We start from the raw sequence: 25,634 nt of genomic DNA on the forward strand, positions 1-25,634 counted from the left end.
TAGACAGCAAGAGCCATTCGTAAATTGCATGCGGCCATCATGGTCCAAGGGCATGGTTGATTATTAATATTTCGACACATAAATCTTTACAAATGTAATTTAATTCCTGCTGATTTGGTGGATAATGAATGATTCAAAATGATTTACTTCATCAATGTTTCCTTTGAATTTTCTAATTGTAAGGTTGATTAAAAACAATAACCTGCGGTGTGCTAAATTAAATGTTAAAAAGAAATAGAAGCTTGATTACAACTTCCAATTTTCTTCCCAACATCACACTCCAGAAAAAATTTCAATTAAATGATTTTTAAATAGTTTTTAGGAGATCCACGCGAGTTCGAATTATTTATTATACAGGCACGTATGCATTCAGCAGCAGCATTTTCTAGCTACAAGCGGAAACGAATAAGGGGGTTTGAGTTGGGTTTAATTTAAACAAGGCAAGGCATCTGAGGACTGTCTGCCTCAGAAGAGGGATAATTGGCTTGTATACACGTTACACATGGAGACGAGACACAAGAGACGAGAACGCCCGTGCAGCCAGCCTGTTCGCTGGCCTTCTAATTCCGGACTAGTCACTACTAGTGTTCAGCGAACTTTTATCTCTCAGCCGTTGGTGGTTTGGTTTGGTTTATTAGATTACGGCAAAGCACTCGAGGGCTATCTGCCTTAAGGGAGGGATGCCTTCTTGGAGGACGTTTTAAGGGAAACTGGCTCGTATACACGTTACACATGCATATTCACAAAGCCTACAGACTATTTCTCTACGGGCTGCTCTCATTGGAGGAAACATCTGCTTGGCGGTAATATTTGGAATGGCGAGTTATCGCCCTGTAGTCGTGGTAATTAACGCAAAACAAACGTTATTTCATTTGATATTTTTTTAGTTTATGAATGAAAGCTTAGAGGAATTGTGTGGAATATATTTTAAATAACCTACTGATCTTATTAATAGTTTATTTGTATTTGAATTTAAACTTTAAGAAGTACCTAATTGTTTTACAAGAAACAGGTGTTTACAGGGAGATAGCATATGCACTTTTTCGTCATTTCTGTTGTGTAAATTTCCATAGCGCATTAATTTATATAAATAAAGGAATATTAAAAAATTAACCAAAGGAAAACATTCAGTAAACATTTAAGGGCGTCGGATACCTATTCTTTTTACCTAAATTATGACTAAGTATAACTAAAATTATATTTTATTCCATTATGCGCTATTTCTATTGAAATGCTTTTCGGGATCTTAGATAGTAATCTTAGTACTGGTACCTACTACAAAGAGTACAAACCAGTAAATAAAAATAAGAAAAATTAAAATTAACAAAAATAGAAAAAATAAAGGCGTTTAATTTTTAACACCACACCCGAAGGCGAAAAGACAAAGTCATTAAATAGAGTTAAAATAAAAATAAATCCGTGCAAAGCAGAGTTTATAAAAGCTACGAGCGGGGATAGAACCAGCGATCTAGAATCCTGAGAATTTTTCTCGAGCTCGTTACCGCTGAGCTGCGGTTTCTCCGATGGAGTACGCCAACTTTTTGGTACACGACGCTCAAATACAAATTGTAAAGGCGATGAACCAAAAGTCGCCAGCCAAGCACTAGATTCTGTAACCCTACGTTTCCTGTTTTAACCAATCGGAGCAAACAGCAGCACAAACGGTCTGTAGGCTTTGTGAATAAGCGTTACACATGGGGAAAACCACGAAAACACCCATGCAGCCAGCCCGTTCGCGGGATTCGAACCTCGGACCGAACTACCAGTGTTCAGCGACGTTACCGCTCGGCCGTTTGTGGGCCAAAGAACTAGGAGCTTGCAAATTGAATACAAATATAACAAAGGGTTCACTCTAGCCTTCTATAGCTCACCACTGTGTTTAACAGTATAAAAATTACTTTTAAGACTGTTTCGGGATTATTTATTTAATTGTTTGATTTTCATTAAATTTTTGCACAAAAGCAAAATTTTTATAATTTAATTCAACTTGTGTCTTTTATTGCAAGTCTTTAATGGTTGAAAAAGAGGTATTAAACTAAGATTAAACAAATAAATAGGTACTGCAATAAAAAATGCATATAGGTTATGATATTTTTTAAATACAGCAGCAATTCTGAACTGGTAGTTATGTAATAAATGTATTGGACTCTTAGTAAATAATCAATTCAAACGAAACTAAATTGGATATCGTTTCCAGTAAAATGCAACACATGCAAAACCTTTTTTTGAAAAAGGTACAGGTACAAATTTCAAACTTAACAGCGAAAAAATATCAGCTCATTATATAACTGTGGTAAAATTTCTCTAAACATAAGAAATACATCTTTTAGGTTACTGAATGGAATAGAATGTGATTTACTTTGAAAACTTATTGACTTTACTTGATTTGTGAAAGAAACGAAAAGAACATTGTTGTAGGTAATGCAATAATATATTGTTACGAATTTTGTATTTAGATAGCGAATGTTAGTATAATTATAATTAAAATTGTTTTATTTCCCCGTGCAATGCAGCGCGAAACGAATTTGAAGAGAAAGCTATGCCGAAAAAGTAAAAATATAAGAGTGCGTGCATTTAACATTCAATAAATGGATATCTCTTTTATTTGTATTGAAATTGAATAAATGTAATTGACTACTGTGTTAGCTGTAACCGTAATTCCATCCTCTTGTTGGTTTCCATAAATCTCGAAAAGCAAAGAAATTACTAGAACTCTCTCGCGACCGATTGAAAACTTTAAAAAGCCGGAGAGAGACAGCTCAGTAGTTGTTTAGTTATCTGCTGTTGTTATTGTTGACCGGATTAGCTTTCTTTTGAAATGCGCTGGGGACTGCATTCTATTTAACATTTTAGTAGTTTGAAGGATAACTACTGATTATTAATACGTGATATTGTGAAAACTTGTACAAATATATCTGAGGAAAATTCCAGCGTTCTGTTATATTTCTTTTGATAAGAGTAAGTTTTATTACTTTTGCATTCAATCTATTACGAAACCGTACTGACGCAATACTTTCTGATGTCACTAGTGGGATTGAATGCCAGTGACAAGAGCTATAGAGGAACAATTAAGACAGTTCATGGCAACCTTTGCTGCATTTAGAAAAGAGATGCTATATTCGGTTAAAGGGGAAATGAAAGCGAGTCAAGAATTCGCTAAGGATAAGATGGAAGCTGGTCAAGTATCTGTTAAAGAAGACTGAAAGCTGTTCAGGAATCTGTTAAAGGAGATATGAAGGCTGTTCAAGAAAAGATTGAAGCTCATCTGCGTAATAGAAAACAAATTCGAGGCTATGGAAGGCAGAATTGACGCTGTTGAAAATAAAGTAGGACATATTGAAGAAAGAGTTTCTTCTGTAACAGAACAAGTAGAAGAAAGCGTTTCTTCTGTAAAAGAACAAATAGAAAAGAGTTTCTGCCCGGGAACAACAAATTGAGGAACAGGGTTTCTGCAGTAGCCAAATAAGTTGATACCTTAAAGAAATTCGTAGCAACGACGGGGAGCAATTCTGATAGTTTTAAATTTTTACCCATGCCTGCTCGTCCCTCCCAGAAGTTATCCACATATGATGGGAAGATCTCTGGGCAAGTGTCTATCACAATTTTCAAAATTTTCAATAGTGACGGAAGCGAACGGATGGAATTCACAAGCTATGGCCTGTCATCTCGCCGCTTCTCTGAGAGCAAACGCAGCGGATATCCTTCAAACTCTCCCAGAAAACCAAAGGCTAGATTTCGAAGCTCTATCAGGCGCATTGGAGCTGCGTTTCGGGAAGAAATATCTAAAATGTCGTTTTCTGAAGAGACATTAGTTTTATAAGCCTGAGAGTCGGTTGTTTATATCCCAAAGATTATCAGTCAGAAGTTTATATCCCCTATGAAGCTCGCTGGATATAACCATACCATTTCTTAGAAAAATTAATTATCTAATTTTTAGTTGCTAGAAAAGATGACTTCTTTTTTTTTTTTTTTTTTAATTCCTCAATGTTTACCAACGCAGAGTTCAAGTGTAGAATTATGTCTGATTTTTCTGCGATACTGCCCTTCAAACATACCGGCAAAAGGTTTCATGCGACTGAATCTGAACTTACCTGAATAAAATCTCTACTTTTGTTTTCCTTCCAAGTGCTTATTATTTCAAAAAGGTTAATAATTGCATAAGAAGATACTGAGCAAAATGATTGTTCTTGAATTGTATTTTTAAAATGAAATACTTACTTGATCGGGAGCACTGACTTGCTTTGTTTTGATTGGATCGCAGTCGTGGTACTTAGCATATATTAGTAAACCAGCAAGTGTAGTAACTGTAACAATTGTTCCTAGGCCTGGTAGGTTTAACCATATAGCTCTAGAATAACAAAATTATAAAATATGTAATGTAATGATATTATGTTTACTTACATGGTCAAACTAAATATTACATAAGTACGTATGTTTCTTATTAAAGTCTGCATTTAAATTCATAAATTAATTCCTTAAATTCATTGTAAACATTTTTAACACTGTATATTCGTCAAGATGATAAGCATTTGGAAGAATTCTAAGATGCCTATTTTCCTTTGGTTCAATTTTTTTAAGTAATTAAATTAAATTACCAAATTGGTAAAGTAAAGAAATACTTATTTCCAAATATGAAGTCCCGCACGTTTTATCTTGTCGTTTTATAAATTCTTAGACTTAGTTTTATAAGTTCGTCAAGTTGTGATAAAGAATTACACATATATCAACAATGTTAAATGAAGATGAGAAAGCTGTTTTGTTTATTAGAACCGTTCTCTTTCAATGCAAAGCTTAAAAAAAAGGGAGACCATTTTCTAAGAACTGCCAAAACGTACTTAATATGTTCTTCCAAAAACTTTGTGCAGAAAGCCTAAAATTTGGTTTAATTTTAATAATTTTTAATAATTTAATAATGGTCTATAGCAAATCAAAAAAGAGAGCAGTTAATAAAAAAACATTGACAGAATTTGATTGTTTCATGAATATAATTTTAAAATAAACGTTTCCTTCACAGTATGACTAATAGTGACACATTATTAATTTTTTTTTTATGTTAATGGGAGAAAAAAGAATTCTGATGAGTTGAATCTTTTCAAAGACTGGAATTTTAAGAACCACTCTTTCCCATTGATTTAAAAATCAAGCCTTTTTCCCCTGTTTCAGTACAGGGTCTACTGACGGAATTCCATGTACCACAAGCTTGAAATTTTCGAAACTGTAAATTTTTATTTAAAAACTGTAAGCACTACCTCCAATAAATTTTAAGATTATTCTGCAGTTTTTTAATTGAGGATTTTTGCATTCTTGATTTAATGTTTTTTTAAATCTTCCCTACTAAAAATGTTAAATTACTTTTCTAGCGAGGTGTATGTGCTTGTCTAAAACAAAAACTGCAAGAATTCTGCGTATTTATGACATAACACGAAATGGCTATGTAGTTAAGTATTAAAAAAATCAGAGGTATGCATGTGATCTTGGTTAAATCATAAAGGTGTCAGTTAGAAAAGCAGTTTAAAATCGTAGTTTTCTTTTTAATGTTTACTTTTTTGAATGGTTTTTCTGTTAGCACTATTTGTTTCAGATAGTCCATAAAAAATTCATTATAGATATGAAAGCCGCAAGAGTAGCTCTACGGAAATCTAGCATATCCCACTGCAGAGATATTAAGGTTTCTTAAAAATATGTAACATAAAAATCATCTATGCTCTCACCAGAATTCGAACCATACATCTTCCAATGCTAGTCGGACATTCAAACTATGTAACTGGTAATATAGAAATAGCATGCAGTAGGAAGGGCTAATATTCCATATGTACTCTCCTAATTAAAGAGCTGTTGGGGAGAGGGGGCAACAAATCCCAGTCGGTCTATTCAAAGTGCTGATGAATTATTACTTATCGTATTTTTTAGTTTGGTGCCATTGTAGAGACTTTTAAAGATTTTTTGAGCCAGGAAAATGTAAAATCAGCTATGCCTTCATCATGATTCAAATTTCCGACTGCCAATCGAAAATGCTACCAGCTACAGCACAACAGTACTCAGTGAGGAAGACGAAATTTCTTTAAAACGTCACAAAATAAAACATTTTGGTGAGTATTGTGTGTATCTACTTTAATGAAACCAGAGAAGGGAGATAGTATTCATTAACCAAAAATAATTTCAGGTATTAAACATTTAACATCGCAAGCAAATGCAATCTCTTTTAAACATTACTTAAACTTCTAAACATTCTAAGCTCGAACAGATCTCGGCGTCATATGGTATACTCCAGAGAACGGGAAAAGAAGACTTTAAGAGCATTGACCGGAAGGATATGTAGCTGTCGAAATATCATTTTTAAGAACTCTTGATAGTAGAAGGGGAAATTTGAGGCGAAAAGGAAAAGAAAATTAGAACAAACAAAGCCGAAAAAATTTCTTTGGGATTTTTCTATCCTCACTGTTGAGCTTGAAGATGATTTCATGTTTATGTAAGAAAGTCTTGAATGCAATGCAGGTGGTAATTGAAATAGAAATAACGCATTGAAAAAAGTAGGAGGATAATATTACTGCAAGTAATCGCCACATAAATCTGAATTCCCCACATAAAACAGCCTCAAAATATATTTCTCCATTATGTTGAAATAAACTTCAAATTTCGAAGATCTTGAAATTAAAATAATGCGGTATCTTTCCCAGCATCCGGTCTTAAACGCTACTAAGTTTTTATGAAAACCCTCAATTTAATCCTTTAGATCTGAAATATTTACGAGAAGCTCTACTTAACGGATGGAGACAAACCGTATTGAAATATGTTGAAAAGCTATCTGTTAGAATATTCCCAGTTTGCAAAGATGCGATAAAAGTCCAAATGTTTGAAACAATTATGTATATGAATTATGGTACTGGCCCGTGCGTGCTTTCATAAGCGGCTAACATATAGAGCTAGCAGTAGAAATATCGAATCCAGGCGGCGGAAAAGTTGATATTTCGCCTTTCTCTTTCCGGAATGGTCTAGTAGTCTCTACTGTTAAGGTATTAAAGATTTATACTGAAAGTAATATTTTTGTACAAATTATTAGCACGTAAAAAATAAATTATAATCAGTTGTATTTAAAACGTAATTTTTGTCACATTTAATAATATTTGCTGATTTTAGACGAATCATGAGGATACTATGAAGTTTATAAGATGCAGCACGTAGAACACTATTTTTTTTATATACAGCAATAGAATTTCAGATTTATAATATGATAATAACAACTCCTGTCACTCTTTGACGAAATATTGGAACACAAAAAAAATATAGGATATAGCCATATGAGAATCTGTTAGCGTTTTTCATAAATCACTTGCGTAAAACAATGTAGATCTGATCTGAAAAACTACATTTTTACATTAAAACTGCATTTATATATTCTTTCGTTAAATACCAGGGAGGAAGAGGTTTGTTATCGTTAGAATGTTAATTATTTTATCTAAGCATTGCCACGAGCATCTTTCCTAGAGTGACCTTTACATTCCCATTTAAATAAAACAATTATCAATTAATTAGAGAATTATTACCTGCATAAAAACCTTTTTTTTTTATATATATATTTGACAAACTGAGTATCATAGTCCTAAGCCCTTATGCTCGAAATAAAAGAAAATTAAACAAAATCAATCCGAAATTATTGCTGAGATTTTACTTATTTAGAAATTTATTTCAACACTGAAATTTATTAGCAAAAAAAAAAAAAAGCTCAGGTTTCTTTAGTAACAATTGAAAACTTTTATATTTTGGCATAAATTAATCGATGTAATATGTCAAAGAATCGATAGCTTCCCTTTCGCAAAATATATTAATTTCCATGCATGAGCAGTTTTTCCAAGAGATCACAATAAATTGTGAAAGTTTCCGCTTCCATACTTACCATCGAACTGAAACAGATTTCCGTGTTTGTATAGACTAAATAAAGTCCAGTATATTATTCTTAGAAAATTAAACATTGTACATTTACCTCCTTTTTGCCTACTGTACGTCGATCAACCGCTTGTCTGCCGCTGGTATTAAAGCTGGGTTAGTAGGTTTTATTATTAATAAGGCGTTGATTGAGAACAGAGGTAACCTAGAATGTAAAGAACTTAAACACGTTTCTCTCCTGACTGTAGAGTTTTGATAACAGGTATTAGAATGTCTAAACAAAGATCGTGTAAAGCATTTGTTCTAACCAGGTTATTTGTTAGAGCAAAAATGTGTTCTGCGTGCTGAAATATGAAACTATATTTTATTACTAGAGCAGTGAAATTTGATATGGAAACTACATAAAATTTAGATGATATTTCAAATAAATCAAAGACCAAAGAAAACGGATTCTTAGAAAGGAACGTTATGACGGTGTTGAAACCTTAGAAACAATCTCAGTACGTAACTGTACAACAGTTGCTTACAATTCGTGAAATTTAAATGCCCTTGTCCTTTCGCCATAATACATTTTACAGTACGCAGTATTTACTTATAGGTTTCAGTTTATGGCACGTTTCATCTTTCCAAATACTTCAGTTTAAGACCTAGTGAACTTATTTATATTGTACTGTTTAGTGATACATTATTTAAAGATGTACATTAATCAGCGATTCAATCTCAGCAAGGGCATTATTTCCATACAGATAAGCTCATAGGTATGACTGGTCGAGTTTCCTGTACCGCCATTAGAGGCTTAACAGAGCTTAGTGGAGCTATTTAATTAAAGAAATATTGAGATCTAAAACAAAGCTCATAGGTATGATTAAGGCTTAAGGCCGCTTACATGATAATGTATGAGGAACAATAAGTCTATACCAAGAGGTTCTCAAACTTTGCCTCATGCACCTCTTTCACCTTTGCTAAAAGTTTATCCCCCCCTCCATCCCCAAAACTCGTAAGATAAATATGCGCATTTATCTAGCTTTAGATGAATTTTTAATGTCTTTTGTAAATTAAACAACAAAAAGTGTAGAAAATGTTGATAAATACAAAACCTTGAATAAAAGTAGGTTTTTATATTTATAAACTAAAACTAGATATTTAACAGCTAAATAAAAGACTAACCTCACCTCCCCTGAAATTATGGAATCTTCCCTCAGGGGGAAACTCTCCCGTGGTTGAGAACTCCTGGTCTATACTGTGTGCTTACGAAGGGCTTCCTGGAGAATTTTTAGAGAAAGAGATAAACTAAATTAAACTAACATTACAACCGAGGAAATTTCAAAATAAAATCTGTACAACAAACATCCTCCTCGTGAAAGAAACGTTTAGCGGTAAAGAAAATTAATATATGTGCGTTAATTGCATTAATGCATACAACTTTTAAACAAACTGACACTTATAATTTTAAGTGCAAATATTTTAGTGTGTCCTAAAATTAGACTTCGATAGCAGAAATATATACAGTGAAATTTCGCACCTTCCGAAGATGGTCACCTCTAAAAGTGACCAGTATTTCTGAGGTGATAAATAAACATTGGTATTAGTACAAAAAGATCATTCTGTAACTGCACCGGGATCACCAAAAGCATTTATTCGTTACAAACAAGTGTCTTAATTTCAGAGTAAATCAAAAATATTTCCAAGTAGTATACAAATTGAGAAATATGTCTGCAAATAGGTTATGTACTTTTTATCGAAAGACTAATTTTTATACATTTCTGAAATATTCATTTTATCCTTATTTGACCTGAGCATAATTTATGACATTTATGTCATAATTACTTTGAATGACTAATTACATTGCTGAACTATTGTACTAATTTTCCATTTCCTGTTTGTGCAGTAATCAAAGTATAATAGTTTGATAAATATTCAAATAGCGCGAGGGCAGTTAATTTCTTCTTTTGAGATTATAACAATTAAGCTTTCTTACGAAGAGTTCAACTCAATAAATGTAGATTTGGGTAAATTTTAAGTGATTTACCTCAAATTAAGATGCCCGAAAAAGAAAAAAACAATTTTTTAAAAATTCCGAAGCCTTCATATTTTATATTACGATTAAAGAGGCATTTGTTTTATTTACATACACGTGTCGAGAGTATTTGGGCTAATGTCCCTTTGGGCTAAAAATAGTTAAAAACTGCAAATCCTTAGAATTTCCAATAGACAATCTCGCGCGCTGGAGACAAAAAAATATTTTTTTCCTATACAGTATTGCCATTGCTCGCTTTGAAATCGTTGAGTTTATTAATCGAAAATTCGTTAAAGTTTTAAGAAATAGTAAATAGACAATAAAACAAATTCCAGATTTGGGCTTCTAGGTGTCCTTAATCGAGGGGACTACGTTCTTCAAAATTTAATGGCTCTAGGTACCGTTGTTTTTCACAGTGAGGAAAACATGCATACATTCATGCAGATTCTTCATTCCGACGCAAAATGCAGTTTCGAGACAAATAGCCCTTCTGGGCTAACGTTCCAGTGGGTTAATAATTAAATATAAAATTGTAATTAAACGTTAATAAAGGGACTGCTGGCGGTCTATCCAAAGAATGTTGCAATAAAACTGAAATCTAAAACATTTTTAAGAAAGAGAAATAATTTTATATGATTAAACATTGCTAATAAAAATGTAGAAAAAGTAAAGTTATATTATCAAATAGTATCAAATCAACTAAATTACTAACATTCAACGGTTTAACTCGCACTGAAATAAAAATTAGGTACTCTTCTATGATCAGGACCGGATTTAGAAATTTACGTATGTATGAATGGATGAATGTATTCATGTATGCATATACATATATACTTACGTACAAAATATGTATGTGTGTGTATATACACACATATAAACACATATGTACATACATGCTCACAAGTACACTGGTGTGCAAAAATTAAGGACAAAGTCGAAAAATTAGCATATCAGCTGAACGAAGAGGCAGAGCGGACAGAAAGACCAATCAGGAGATTAAGTAAGGTGATGTACGGTAGTACAAGCGCAGATATGCAGGTAGACGTAATGGGGGAGTGTCTGAGTAGTATAAAGCATGTTGTCGGTGTAAGATCAGTATTTCTGGCAAAGAGATTGCACACCGTATAGCAGTTAAAATCACACCGAGTTGCTGCCTCAGCGAGAAATGGCGAATAATCAATCTGTTAGACGACATCTGGATGCTTTTACCCGAGGTCGAATCATTGGGAAGTTGGAGGAAGGCCGCAGTGTGACAAGTCTGGCAGCAGAGTTCGGAATTGCTCACAGCATCGTTTCACGACTTCGAAGACAATTTCAAACTACAGGAACAGCTATCCGGGGGTTTAGTAGTGGTCGTCCACGAGGAACTACACCCGCAGATGACCGGTATATTGCCTTACAGGCCAGAAGAAACAGGCGGCAGACAGCGCGAGAAATCGCTAGACACTCACAGGCGACTGGACGACCGATATCGCGTTTTACCATGGCCAGAAGACTGTACGGTGGTGGTCTGTTTGCACGACGCCCTGTACAGTGTATACCTCTAACGCCTGCCCATCGGAGAAGGCGTTCTCTGTGGTGCCGGGGACACCGGAATTGGAGAGACAATTAATGGGGACGAGTACTCTTTACAGATGAGAGCAGATTCAGTCTGAGTAGCGATTCTCATCGCATACTCATCTGGAGAGAGCGGGGAAGCCGCAATCATCCCACGAACATCATTGAAAGGGACAGGTATGGAGGTGGCGGTGTTCTCGTTTGGGGAGGCATCATGCTTGGTAGTCGTACAGACCTTCACATCTTCGACGCAGGTTCAGTCAACGGGACCCGTTATTGTAATGAGATTCTTCTTCCATATGTGCGTCTTTTTAGAGGCGCTATGGGTCCGCAGTTCCTTTTCATGGACGACAATGCACCATGTCATCGCACTGTAGCTGCCGAACAGCTCTTAGAGAGTGAGGATATTGAACGTATGGATTGGCCGGCACGATCTCCGGATCTCAATCCTATCGAGCATGTATGAGATTTTCTAGGCAGACGCTTGGCAGCTCGTACCTTACCACCAGTAACGATTCCGGAGCTTCGATTGGCGCTGCAAGACGAATGGGCAGCAATGCCTCAACAACTTATTGACACCCTCATTCTCAGCATGGGCAGACGGTGTGAAACCTGCCTAGCAGTCAGGGGAGATCATATCCCCTATTAAAGACCAGATGTTTCTTGCTGGACACCCATCACAGGGATGTTTCGGCCTTCAGTCGCATTGCGCTCCATGCTACTTTTTCAATAAAGCTTCTTTTTATCCCTCTGATTTCTCTTTTAGTAAATGTTGCTTGCATTATATCATGTCCTTACGTATTGGGGATCTTACGGTATTAAATGTGTTGATTTGAAAGGCTTTTGTACAAAGTTATATTAAAAAAACCGTCTCGTCCTTAATTTTTGCACACCAGTGTATATATACATGCATTTCTGAATCCAATCCTGATAACAGAAAAGTACCAAAAATTAACCAAAGGGTAACAATTATGCTATGTGTCAATGCTTTAGGTGAAAATGACCACCATAGATTATAAATAATTTATTACTACTCTGTTGTTTTAGAATGTCAAAACGTCTTAGTTCAAAATGGAACGGAATGCAAGCAAGATAATCCTGGGTCAGGGGGCTATTTTCAGAAAACTCAAAAATTTAATTCAAAAGGAAAAAATAAAATACTTCTGTTGATTCTGTACAATAATTCATGCAGTAAAAGATGTAAATGAACTAACTGAGAAAATGTTTTTTCACTAATTTTTCCAAATATAGAAATACACTTGGAATAATATAGACGATAATTAAGAAGGGAGTATCGCATCCGCTCGTGCGTATTATTGTAATATAAAGGCTTAGCACATCAAGCAAGTGCAAGATCCGTCTTTGAAATCTCGGTGAAGTGATTTTCCGTATTTCCTGCTTCTCAAAGCCTGAATGAAAGCTTTTCAATGAAATTTGTTACGTATTAGAGCAACCATTTTAAAAGTTGCTAAATTTTCAGAATGTGCCAAAGTCTGGCAACCATGTGCATATTAATTCTTCAACCAATCATACCCATAATTTTTTCTGTCAATCAATGTGCCCATTTTCGCTTGCTTCTTTTTATTCTATTTGAAGTTCCAACAATTTTTGTAGATAAATCGTGATATTTTTTTGCCTTAAACTAAATTTTAAATTTTGCTCTCGTGGAATTTGCCAGCAATTGAAGGAAACTGTGGGAAAATTTCTGTAGAGATAAAGTATTTTGCTACAAAATCGTTAAATAAGACAGCGGCGATCGCCATGGAACTTCCACAAGAATAAAAGAAAGAAAAACCATATTGTGAATAGGTTTACCGAATGATTTTTGTTATAAATACCTAACTGAAATGTAAACCCTATTAGAAATAAGTAAATTCCCACAATTGAATTGAACGATGACTTGTGTCATCGTTCTTTTTCATCTGTAAAATATCGCCAAATTGCGCCAAGGTGTTTGCGTCACTAAGAACCTGAAATTTTCAATGAGAACAAGTCTATGAATCCCTTTAACTGTTATGCATTCGAATTTTATTTTAATCCACTAAAGATTCCTTTTTGTGCTAAATTGTCTTCTAAAGCATGCAGTCACGAATATGGTACTGAACTGTAGGTCTGATGTTGAAAGGTCGACAGCGAGCCATATCTTCATTTCAGATGGTTATATTAAAGCTTGTTTTCTACAACCTTGCATACCACATCTCTTTCATAAAGCTCGAGGGAAACAACTTTTTCATTTACTTATTTATTATACCCTATGGGTGTAAGAAATTCCAAAATAAGTCAAGTAAGTATCCGTTAAATGAATACTAAATTATTTGAGCTGTCCTTCGTTTCCTGCTTGTTTAGCGACTGCCCTTACGTCCTCGCAGGCAAAGTAGACGCAGACTGTTTTTAACTTTCCACTCAGATTCGCTCTTTATTTTTTTAAGTTTATTAATTTGAATTTTAATTTAACATTTTGTATTTATTTTTATAATATTCCGAAGATTATATAAATAATATATGTTTTGATAACAGTAACGAATTTTACAATTTTCTCTCATTCTTTGAAAAAATTCTTTGAGAAAATGCAAAGCATGCCTTCACTTATGTCAATCTATGTGTCTCCTTTGTCAGCATAAGACTCATAATTTTCAATCATCCAAAGCCTGTCGTTGTGAAGAATTATTCAAATGGTACTTTTTGTTATTTTCAAAAATTGAGACAAGTTAATGACTACTAAATAAAATTTTAAATTTTAAATGCAAATGAATGCAATTCAAATAGCGTTTCAGACAAATTTCAAGGATTCGAATAGTATATGACTTAGAATCATATTTGACTGAAAGCCGAAATTACCGAATTCGGAGTCATTTTTTTAAAATTTTATTACTTCCTAATTTATACATTCATACTGGAAGAAGAGGGAGATCACTGGTCTTTTAATCTCATGCTTATTAGAAATTAACCATGGGAAAGATACTGGTAATTTTTACAGTTTTCTGAAATTAATTTCTATGTTTTCAGCATTTCGCCCCAAGAAATTTAAACTTTCAGCAGTATTTCAATCAAAATAATTACCAGCTTTAAAACAAGGAAAAAATTTTAGATCTAGTTTGACATTATGTTTAGAGAAAATGTCTTCTAAAAGTAAAAATATTCTGCAGCCTTTCCTAAGGATCAAGATCTACCAACTTTAATCAATTTCAAATTCATACGCCCAAAATTGCTACTTTATAATTTTTTGAGTAAAATGAAAGATAAACTTTAGTTTTACTTAAAGACTGATGTCACATGACAGTTTTTGTATCAAAGCTCTGAAACTGTCAGAATAACCAAAAAATTCTCTTTCCAACATGAGGAAAATAATTATCTGCAATATTTTATCAGTATAAATACAACCTGTCCCAAAAACCTGCACCTTTAAAAGTATTTTTTAAGTCAAGAAACTGAAGGGTCAGAGTGAGGTTAGCATCCTAAGACTCATCTTAGAGAGGCGGATTCTTTTGGAAGGTTGGCATTCGGTACGTTCTAGTTCCGATTTTCACCGTTAGATGGCACTGCACTGTTATTATCCCAAAAAGAGTACACTGGAAATTTTAAAAAAAAGTTATGTAAAAGAGAACTTATCGTGGACTGCTGTATTATTAACAATATATTCACAAATGCAAACGAATAAATACTGTATAAGCTTAATTTTTGTCATTCTGTTTTTATAATATGATACTAACAGCACAATCAATCTACGAAAATTTGAATTAAAATTAATTTTTACGCTAAAAGAAAAACGCCTCTGTAATAAGCATTTGCTATCAAATCGCATTCTGATACACGGACCGTTGATTTTAGAGGACTTTTTGAAAAATTTTGATATTTTCAAAACTCTAATATGCAAACCTTATCTCTAAGACCAATCTAAGACAAGATTGAACATAATCGGCTTTGAATTTCAGTTCTGTATTCTTCTGCGACATGTATTAGACTAATAACTATTTCTAATCTAATTACCAATAAATAAGTTTCCATAATATGTGTATATATAAAAACCATAAACTGCAATATTATCAAATAAATAGATATAATTTTTTCTAAGTAAACTAAACAGAAAACAACGATAGCAAAAAAAATTTTCTTATGAACTAAATGTTTGATACGTATATAGCTACCCTATTTATGACAGAAAAGTGCTGTAGTTAAGTTAATTTAATGTGTTGTTGTGACTCAGTATCTCACTTTTCTGACATTAACATTAGAACAAGCCCTCGAAATTCATCGGGGCAGGAGAGCAAGATTGCGCTTGTCATTGGCAAGAGACTTGAGCCCCATACAGGTGACAGTACGACTTTGCTCAGTTTTGCCCCCAATTTTGAAGAAGAGCACCCTGTGGAGGATGAGTCCGAGTGTCCCCATCCATCTTCCCCTACAACAACCTCTCTAGAGGACTTTTGGCTCGCTACATATTTAGAGTGCCCACCATGCCGCGCAGACACTGTACATTTACAAACACCCATGCCTAGTCCACGATTCGAACAGGGTATACCATCGGCTTCCGCACTATACCATCTGGGCGGCTTAATTTAATGTAACAATACAATACAGTGGGTACAAAAAGTATTTGCACACATATTTTTGTTCACAATTTATAAGAAAACGCGTTAAGAAATACAAAAATTGGCATTTAAAAAATAGAATAAGCTTATTCATTTAAATTAATTACAAAAAATACAATAATATTAATAAAAAACATTTTTTGCAACAATATTAAAATAGCTTATGTCAAAAAAGTATTTGCACACTCAACTCAACTTTAGCAAATTTGCATTTTTATGCTATTATTTGACAGTCATCCCGCAGTAAATAACATACGTAAGACGACTATAAAAGGAGGTGTCGAAACGTTATCAGTTGATTATCGTTTTCAAATTGTAATGGCCCCTAAGAAATCTGAATTGCCAATTTCGTAGCGAGAAAAAATTGTTTCTCTACGTGAAAATGGCCTAAGTTATCAAAAAATAGGTAAAAAAGTAAATGTTTGCTTCTCTACTGTTCGGTATATTATAAAGCGTCATAAAGAAAGAGGATCTACATCAAATAACTTGCGCTCTGAACGCCCAAAGAAACTTTCACTGCCAATAAAGCGAAAAATCATAAGAGAAGCATCGAAAAATCCATTTGTTAGTGCAATTACTTTAGCCAATGATGTTGCTTCAGCATCTGGAGTTCAAATCTTTGCCCAAAGTGTTCGAAATGCCCTGAACGATGCACACATTTATGGGAGATCTCCAAGGAAAAAACCTCTCATAACTGAACGAAATAGACTGAAGAGACTTGAATTCGCTAAGGAATATATCAATATGCCAATTGATTTCTGGAAAAATGTCATATTCTCCGACGAGAGTAAGTTCAATATCTTTAAATCAGATGGCAGGAAATTAGTTTGGAGAAAACCTTGTACTGCTTTTCATACCAAAAATGTGTTACCTACAGTTAAACATGGAGGAGGTTCTGTTATGATTTCGGGGTGCATGGCTAGCAAAGGAGTTGGTAATTTGTGTTTCATTGATGGGAATATGACAGCTCGAACCTGTATTGATGTGTTGCGAGATAACTTGCCACAAAGTGCAATAAAATTGGGTATCAGTAATTCGTACTATTTTCAGCAAGACAACGATCCCAAGCAAACTGCCGGTATAACACGTATGTGGTTGCTTTATAATGTACCCAGAAAACTTGCCACTCCACCACAATCACCAGACTTAACTCCTTTGGAAAATTTGTGGAATTCTTTGGATTTAAAAATAAGAAAAAGGAAGATTTCAACAAAATCTGCCCTTAAACAAGCCCTTATTGAAGAATGGTCGAATCCTGACCCTACTGTTACAGAAAATTTAATTAAATCAATGCCAGCAAGATTACAAGCAGTAATAGATGCTAAAGGAATGCATACTAAATATTAGTTATTTGAAATTTGCTTATATATTTTATTTCTTTTGTATTCATGCAGGTGTGCAAATACTTTTTTGATACGAGATATTTTAATTTTGTTACAAAAAAGCATTGTTGTTTATATTATTGTAATTTTTCTGTTTGTTTTGGATGATTAAACTTATTCTGATTTGGCAATACAATTTTTTATTTCTCAATGCTTCTTTTTATGAATTGCAAACAAACATGTAGTTTTTTACGTTTTTTACCCACAGTATATATTTGAGCTGATGGCTTAGATGAACTTAGGTTCTTAATGCAGAACTTTATTCCTCTTAACTTTCAAGCATTACCAGTGTATTACAGTAACTATTGTTATTTATTACAGCTGATTATTGTTTAGCTATATGAATATTTGACATTGGGTATCAACCACAGCCAGGACAAGGATGAGGCAAGTGAAGCACCTGCCTCAGGCGAACAACTAGAAGAGGCGCTAAATTAGCTATGGAATGATAAAAACTCATTTTAAAAATAAGAATTATAATTATTAACTTTGAAACACATTAAACGTAGAATTTCAAAACATATTTAATATAACAAAACTTTGTTGGCACTAATTTTGATAATTTAAAAGCACTACATCCTTGACAGCGCTTTCATTGGCCTCCTCAATGGCAGGCAGTAGCAATTGTATGCGTCGGCCACCACTAAGGCCATCAACGGTGGTCACTTTATTTTGGAGGCACTTAATATGTTGCCTCCTATGAAGGTAGAGACAATTTAGATCCATGTTTTCTCCTGCATTTATATCCGAGCCCTTCGGTACGGCAGTCACTAACCACTTTCCCATTTTTCTTTTATTGTCCGTGCTTTATATTGTTTGGCTTTTTGGTTCCCATTATTAATAGTTCGTAGCTATCTTTCCGATCAGGATGGCTTCTTTGGATTTACGTTTGTCACACCTTAGTGTGAACGTAATATGCAGCAATTTTATTTAAATATGAATTAACTGATTTATTTTATAATACATTTCTGCAATCAATATTTTCTAACGCATACTTTTCAGCTCATGGTTTTACAAACTCCAAGAATCTCCCCTTAGGCAGATAGCCCTAGTGTGCTTTGCCATAATTAAATACACCACACCACCAAACTCCAAGAAAGAAGTTAAGAAATATTTTTTTTTATATATATATATATATTTTTTTACTATAAATAATTCAGTTGAATTAACAAAATTACTCATGACAATAATTTATTCTTAGAAGACCAGCGATTTCATAAAAGTGTACATACAGCTTTTAAACTTTGTCGTTGGAACTAGCGTTTGACATTGATTTACATGTATGGTAATGGAAATGCACACATCGAGCTTGACCAGAAAACACCTTGCCGCCAGTAAGTGATTTTCTACTGTCTCCCATAAGCTTAAATTGTAATTTAAACTGCAGTTTCCACTCTAAGAAATCCCATTTGAGTTTAGATTGGTTAAGTTTCGCCATATTTCGGCAAGCTTTCCAAACTGAACTTGGAACCAAACGAACGAATTGAAAACAAAAGAACTGAACTTGGAATAAGAAGCTGCTGTTGTCTGAAAATGAAACATACCATTTTACCAGATTCTTGCTCCATATATTTAGCATCTTACTCTTCCATTTTTGTCTACGAAGTTTGCATTAAATTAGATGTATAGCTCGATTTTCTTTTGCCTATTATATCTATATTTAAATCCTCTCAGAACTGCACAGTTGATTTCATTTACTGTTGCCACAATTACCACCAAATGGTTAAGCGAATACATACCTCAATTTAATATTTACAAGATTGGATTGTAAAGAGCTAAGTAAAGTATACATCTTTTCTTGAGTTTTCCTGTATTGCTTAATATCAAAGAAAAAAGGGTTTAGTATTTTGAATTTTGTTGTGAAGGAAGTAACATAAAACGTTCCGGATAATTTAAGATAATTGATATTATTAGAGAACCCAGAACACTAACTTTTGTCAATACTGGACAGTTTTTCCTCTCCCCCCCCAAAAAAAAAATTAATACCCCTAATATCGTAAATATTAGTAGTAATAGGCATTGTTGTGAAGAGGTAACTGTACTAAAAATTAAAATAAGAATTTTTCTTTATAAACGTTTTTGTCAAAACAGAACTTTAAAAATTTATTTTTAAAGTTATCAAAAAAGGTCAGTATTACCCTACAATAACTAAGGTTCTTATGAAATAATTGTAATCAAAGACTTATTTGTTCCACCATTGACCGCTAAAAACTGACAATTCAAACACGATTCACATTCTGGCAAATGTGTGGGTGAATGAACATTTTCTTGAATTTTTTCCATTTAACGTGAATACGAACCAAATTTTCCTTAGAAGTTCCTCTACGAAAACATGCCTTCCATTAGGTAAATAACCTTGGCATGCTTTGCCATACTAAAACAAATATAATAGAATGATTACTGCATTCCTTACAGAAAGTAAGAGAAAATATTTTTGAGATATGGGAAAATTTAGCTTTAAGATCAATACATCTGCAGCATTTGAAAAGAATTAAAAAAGTAGTGAATAAGACTGTCAATAATCAATTGATAAAATTATTTTTTTAAAAAATACTTTTTGTAGCAGAATTAAAAGAAGTGACAGTTATTTTAATCTTGCAGTTTAAATGCAGATCTGAAGAACTAAACTAGTTAGCTTTCAGTTCTTAAATTGTAAATGATTTAAATTAAATGATATTGGATTTAAATGTTTGAAAAAATAAAACATCTTATACTTCAACACTTAAATATGCAAGTGCTTCAACTTCATAAATATCTAGTTTTAAAAACTACGCTGTTGCAATAATTTTAGTCACTAAAATAAATAAATTAGACTTTTTCTGCGATTCAAAACTACAGAATAGTTGAAACGTGTGTAAATTCAAAAATTGCGTTAATAACAGTTTTAAACTTATCATTTTTTATTATTATTAGGGTGAAATAATCTTCAGCAAACCTTAACTAATAAAAAATATGCAAAATCTTGCCTAGGTTTAAAAAAAAACTTTCTATCACGACTTTTTTTTTTTTTGAACCGAAATTAAGTAATAACATAATTGTTGACTTTGCTTCGTTAAAAGCAAGAAAAATTAAATTATAAGCATTTAAAAAGCTTCACTATTTAATTATTATACATATTGCTCTTCTAAATTCATAAAGCTACAATAAACTACTAAAGTGTAATTATGTTATAAGAATTATGATATCTTAATTTAAGATAGTTGTTTTTGTTTATTAGAAAATGTACAAATATAGCTAGTTAAATGGCATATAGAGAGGCGTATTTACCTAATTGTCTCTAGTGAAAAAATATCTAGGCACGACACTAGAGTTTCAGCGAAAACGCATAGAAACAAATTTACTTACATTCTTGCGCCTTTCATACTGGATACTGTCAAGTATCTCTGGACCATTGGCTGACTGACTCCGTAAATGGATAACCAAGTAAAAAAACCACCAATTGTTAAACTCCAAACAGTATGCCGAACAGTAGGGTCGAAATCAAAGCTGCGAAACGAAATATTAATATTATGATATCTGATACAAAAATACCTATTACTAATTTATCATACAATAATTAATTTTAGATATTATATCAATTAAACATTTTGAATAAAATTTCTTCTAACCGCTTTATCAGAAATTTTATTTGCGGACCTTTTGCGTTATAAGTGAGCAAGAGCCAAACAATTTTCAACAGAAAGATATATGCGCCAACATTGCCTATGGGCCACCATAAGATTAAACATTTTTGTCTCTTCCAACAATGCTCTTGTTTTCAAAGTAAGTGTTGTCAATGAAAATGTTTGAAAATATATCGTTCTATTTTGTTCTTTTATTTTTATTGAAATAACTGACTTAAGAGATATAATATAACTCTTATGTTTAGAAATTCAGTCTAAATAAGCTGATGACGAAAGCGTGTTTACTCGTTTAAAGTTGAATAATGCATATTCCTTTCTAGAATTATAGAATTACCGTAACTACTTTAGCAGAACTTGCCAAATTCTCAAATCGCGCCAAACCCTGACAATTTTGCACATAATAATTTTTCGGGCAACCATGAATGAACATTTGATAATACCTTTGCCAGCAGCATAGCCATTCTCATGTGCTAAGTTCTCCCTCTTTTGATAGATAAATCGTAATATTATTTTGTCCTAAACTAAATTTTACCTTCTACCTTCAGTGGAAGAAACTGAAATAAAATTTCTGCAGTAATGCAGTATTTTGCTGCAAAATCACTAAAGGGAAGTATTATTTTCGATCAGTTTTTAAGTGATCATCTCCAAATTTTGATCAGGACAAAAGGAAAAAAAACCGCTTGTAAACAAGTTTACTGATTGATTTTGGGGATAAATATCTAATTAAAATATAAAACATAAAGGTAATATCAGATATATAAGTAAAATAACTTTTTGCAATTGTAAGTCGTCCTCTAAAAGTCCCCATACTGTGCCAGGGTGGTTACGTACCAAAAATTGTTTGTCGCGTGTTATTCTATAATGGGAAAGGTCCCAAATGGCTTATTTTCTTAACTTCATATATTCGAACTAGAAGCGATACATTAATTATTTATTAAATTAAACTAATAAGATGAAATATATTACTTACTTGAAAAACTCGATCCTTTGCCCTTCTCTATTCAAATTCCATATGTAACTCATACCTCCTAAATCCATTGATCCCTTAATGACAACAACAAGCATTGCTCCAAAAATGACAAAAACTTGGAATAAGTCTGTTAAAACAACGGCTTTCATTCCTCCCTAAAACGAAACAAATTTCATATAAATGTAACTTCTCAATCAAGGGAGGGCGTCAGCTTATTCATGTAAAATTGTGTAATTTACAACGGTACGGAGAGTTTTGGTTTGGGTTGGTTTATTTAATTATGGTAAAGCATTCGATGGCCATCTGCCTAAGGGAAGGAATGCCTTCATGGAGGATTTTCTAAGAGAAACTGGCTTTTTTGCACGTTACGCATGGGGAGAACTGTGAAACACCCATGAAGTCATCCCGTTCGCCGGGGTTCGAACCTCGGACAAACTACTAGTGTTCAGCTATTTTACCGCTCGACCGCTAGTGTACGTAACAGTACAGAGAGAGAAGTCTTTTAAAAATTTATTGTCTTGGAAAGTTAAGATAATATTTCAACATATCAAATAATAATATAAAATTCGTAACACAAGCTTTTGCTAGTAACTTTCCTTAACGCTGGATATCAGTTTATATCAGTTTCAGTAAATTATGAGAAAGTTGCAAGAATATAGTTACAGAAGAAAATTTTCTTTTGAAAAACTAATATAGAGGCCATTGTCTCTGTGTCTGCCATTCAAAGATAATGCCACAGAAGTGATACATTAAAAGATATTCCACATCCGAATATTCACACATCTGAGTTAAGCCCTGCATTCGAATATGCATACTACTTCTTCATCAGTTTCTTACAGCTAACTGAAAATTAATTCACTCAATTTAAAAAAATCTAATGTTTGACGATACTTACTTTCCTGTGCCTCATTCGCCAGATACAAATGGTATTCTTTGCGGTGTTTCTTCGGATCCTATGCGCGTTATCCATTCTGAATATTTCGTCTCTTCTGCGGAATCACTATCTTTATCACCGCTTTCCTCTATACATATAGACGTAATTTCGTTCTTCATCAACGAAAAATCAAAGTAGTCTTCACTTGAACTGATTCCTTCATCATATTACAATTAGATTCCTGGGTTCCGTAACTTTGAAAATAATATTTCAATTGTAACGATTGTCGAGTTCGAACTAACGTCAAAGACACATACATAAAAATAAATCTAAAAAATGTGTTTAAAATTAAAGACTGCCAGTTGTTTTGTAAACATACATTGTTGAATACACTCATGACCACTAGAATTTTCACGTCAAACCTTATGATGGTTGAGAGTCAGCTCTCGAGTGCGAAGGGCTAAAGTAATCGGGAAAATATGGCAGACAGAAACTCTACAGAAGGTAAACATATTTCCTATGGAATTTTATAATTTTTCTTCTTAATTGAATCCTGGCGATAATATACTGTCATTGAATAATCAGGGCCTTAGGAATAATGCTACATGTAATTTAAATATACTTTCAAGTTAAACTATTTTGAGCTTCTTCTCTTCACTATGGTGAAACTAAGACTGAATAAATTTGATTTATATAATTTTACTTCATCAACAATATAATTAATTACTTGAAAAGGACATTAAAATGTTGTTATAGACGCAAGGAAAGCATTCTTAGCTCAAAGTTATATTTGAATTTCCTTTGTCCTCCGATGTATGATTTAACCGTAACTATTAAATTACAGTATATACGAATAACTGTAATTTCTTTTCCGCCTCTGATGTGATACAGCAAAAATGCTTTAAGCTTCTTAAGGGGGCTGTATACCTTCGAACACTTTTTTTTTTAATTTTTAAGATTGTGCATTTAATTTTGGCTCTAAAGTAATTAATGATGAAAAAAATGAAGAAGCTGAGTTATTTAATGACCATTAATTTTGTATTTTTGGAGTAAAGTAAGAAAACAAGCAAAAAAAAAAAAAAAAAAAAAAAAAAACAGCAATGTTTACATTAAATTAGAAACACTGTGTTAAAAAAATATAATATATTTTCACATTTTGTAAAATGCAAACTGATCATAATGATATTCTCAAGGAGGTAGGTAGACTATTATTTTAAAGCTAGGAAGTTATTTAAAAATGTTTTAAGCTAGAATGTGTAATATAACAAAGAAGCATAATTTCTCATTAAAATGCATGTTTAACGCATAATAACTTTATAAAAAATGCATTTATCAATTATTAAATAATCTGCCTCCTTACTTGAAGTGTTCTAAACATGTATACCAAATTGCATAAGATTTCAATGATAATTTTTAAAGATATTATGTTTCTTGTTAGCATTAAAACACGAAAAATGAACCGAGGTAAACGTATTTAAAGAATTCAAACACTCGATTATCTACTTTTAATCAGCTTGTAAACTTAAAATTCCACTCATTTATAACTAATGCCCTCTTGTTTTTCAGAATTTACATTTTTTTGCTTTCTCGCAGCTTTTAAAATTTTTTTCTGCTTTTTAAAGCCAAATCAGGGATTGTTGTTTTGCATGGTCGATATGGTTAACATCAAACCTTTCATACTCGTTTGTAGTGTAGTAACCAATATCTATACCTATAAAAATTAATGAATATTACTCAGTAATAAATAAAAATAGCAATCCTATAAAAATTAATGAATATTACTCAGTAATAAATAAAAATAAATCAGCAATGTAAATACAGAATCAAAACACAAGCGAAAGTGAGTTAGTGAACACACAGCTTGAAAATATGCTAGAACTTTGTTTAGTTGCTATCATAGAAATACTTTTTGGCCTTTAAAAATGCAATTAAATAAAATTTTAAGCCCTGAAAATAAAAGTAAACAACTCTGACACATTCACTTCGGCCTTTTTAATATTTACGTCTTGTGCACTTCCGGTATGCTTTTCGAGGACAAGGTGTCAAATAAAGTATCATAACTCCGATTTAAATTAACATAGGAACAAAATTCAAACGGTTTTGGAAACATAAGAGATAATACTTTCATCGAGAGTAAGAACAAAAAAAGGGAGTTTTTTGACCAAAATCTCGGTTTCTAAGGTATACAGCCCCCTTATGAAAGTCACTAAATACTTATTTGGCTTTTAATCCGTCATTGCCGCTAAGCTATATATGATGATTATATTTTACGTCTAATGAATAGAATAACAGTAGAATAGTTTACAATTGCGGAGTGAAAAAAAGCAGAGTGTTAATTATTTTTAAATAAATGCCTGATGTATGCTTCATTATTCAGTTTCTTTAGAAATTTCGGCACTTACATACTATCTTGAGACCGCGAAACTGACGCCAAGGAGCGCCGATTATGGATATGCGTAACGTCACAAAACACTCAGCAGCTGAGCTTCAGTTTAATATAACCTGGATTGATTCTCAGTAAGCCAGCAACCTTTTGTTTTTATGAACAAGGATATAAATTAACTGTTATTGCTGTACTTTTTCCTTGCGTTTTGAAACAAAATGAATTCGAGGGAGATAAAATCACATTTGTGACCGAACTCTGGTTTATTTACAGCTGGTCGAATGAATTAACATGTATTGAAAAGGGAAACGAAACAGATGTGCCCTAAAAAAACAATAATGGATTGGAACTTGGG

At 33.0% G+C, this 25,634-nt stretch overlaps 1 protein-coding gene across 2 annotated transcripts in view; it reads right to left on the reverse strand.

Moving 5' to 3' along the window:
- Positions 1 to 25,634, reverse strand: part of LOC118183434 (sodium-coupled monocarboxylate transporter 1-like) — a 90,328-nt gene that overhangs the window by 31,309 nt on the left and 33,385 nt on the right. The window contains exons 5-7 of one of the 2 annotated variants that reach the window (XM_035352966.2): positions 22,023 to 22,177; positions 20,775 to 20,915; positions 4,219 to 4,348 (exon numbers count right to left, since the gene is read on the reverse strand). In XM_035352966.2, coding sequence (XP_035208857.1) covers positions 4,219 to 4,348; positions 20,775 to 20,915; positions 22,023 to 22,177 — 426 coding nt within the window. The remainder of the gene's footprint in view (positions 1 to 4,218; positions 4,349 to 20,774; positions 20,916 to 22,022; positions 22,178 to 25,634) is intronic. The other variant, XM_035352967.2, reaches the window with a different exon arrangement.

Source organism: Stegodyphus dumicola, chromosome X1 (genome assembly GCF_044657685.1).
Source record: "Stegodyphus dumicola isolate Sdum_Otavi_A_Nest chromosome X1, ASM4465768v1".
NCBI lineage: Eukaryota > Metazoa > Arthropoda > Arachnida > Araneae > Eresidae > Stegodyphus > Stegodyphus dumicola.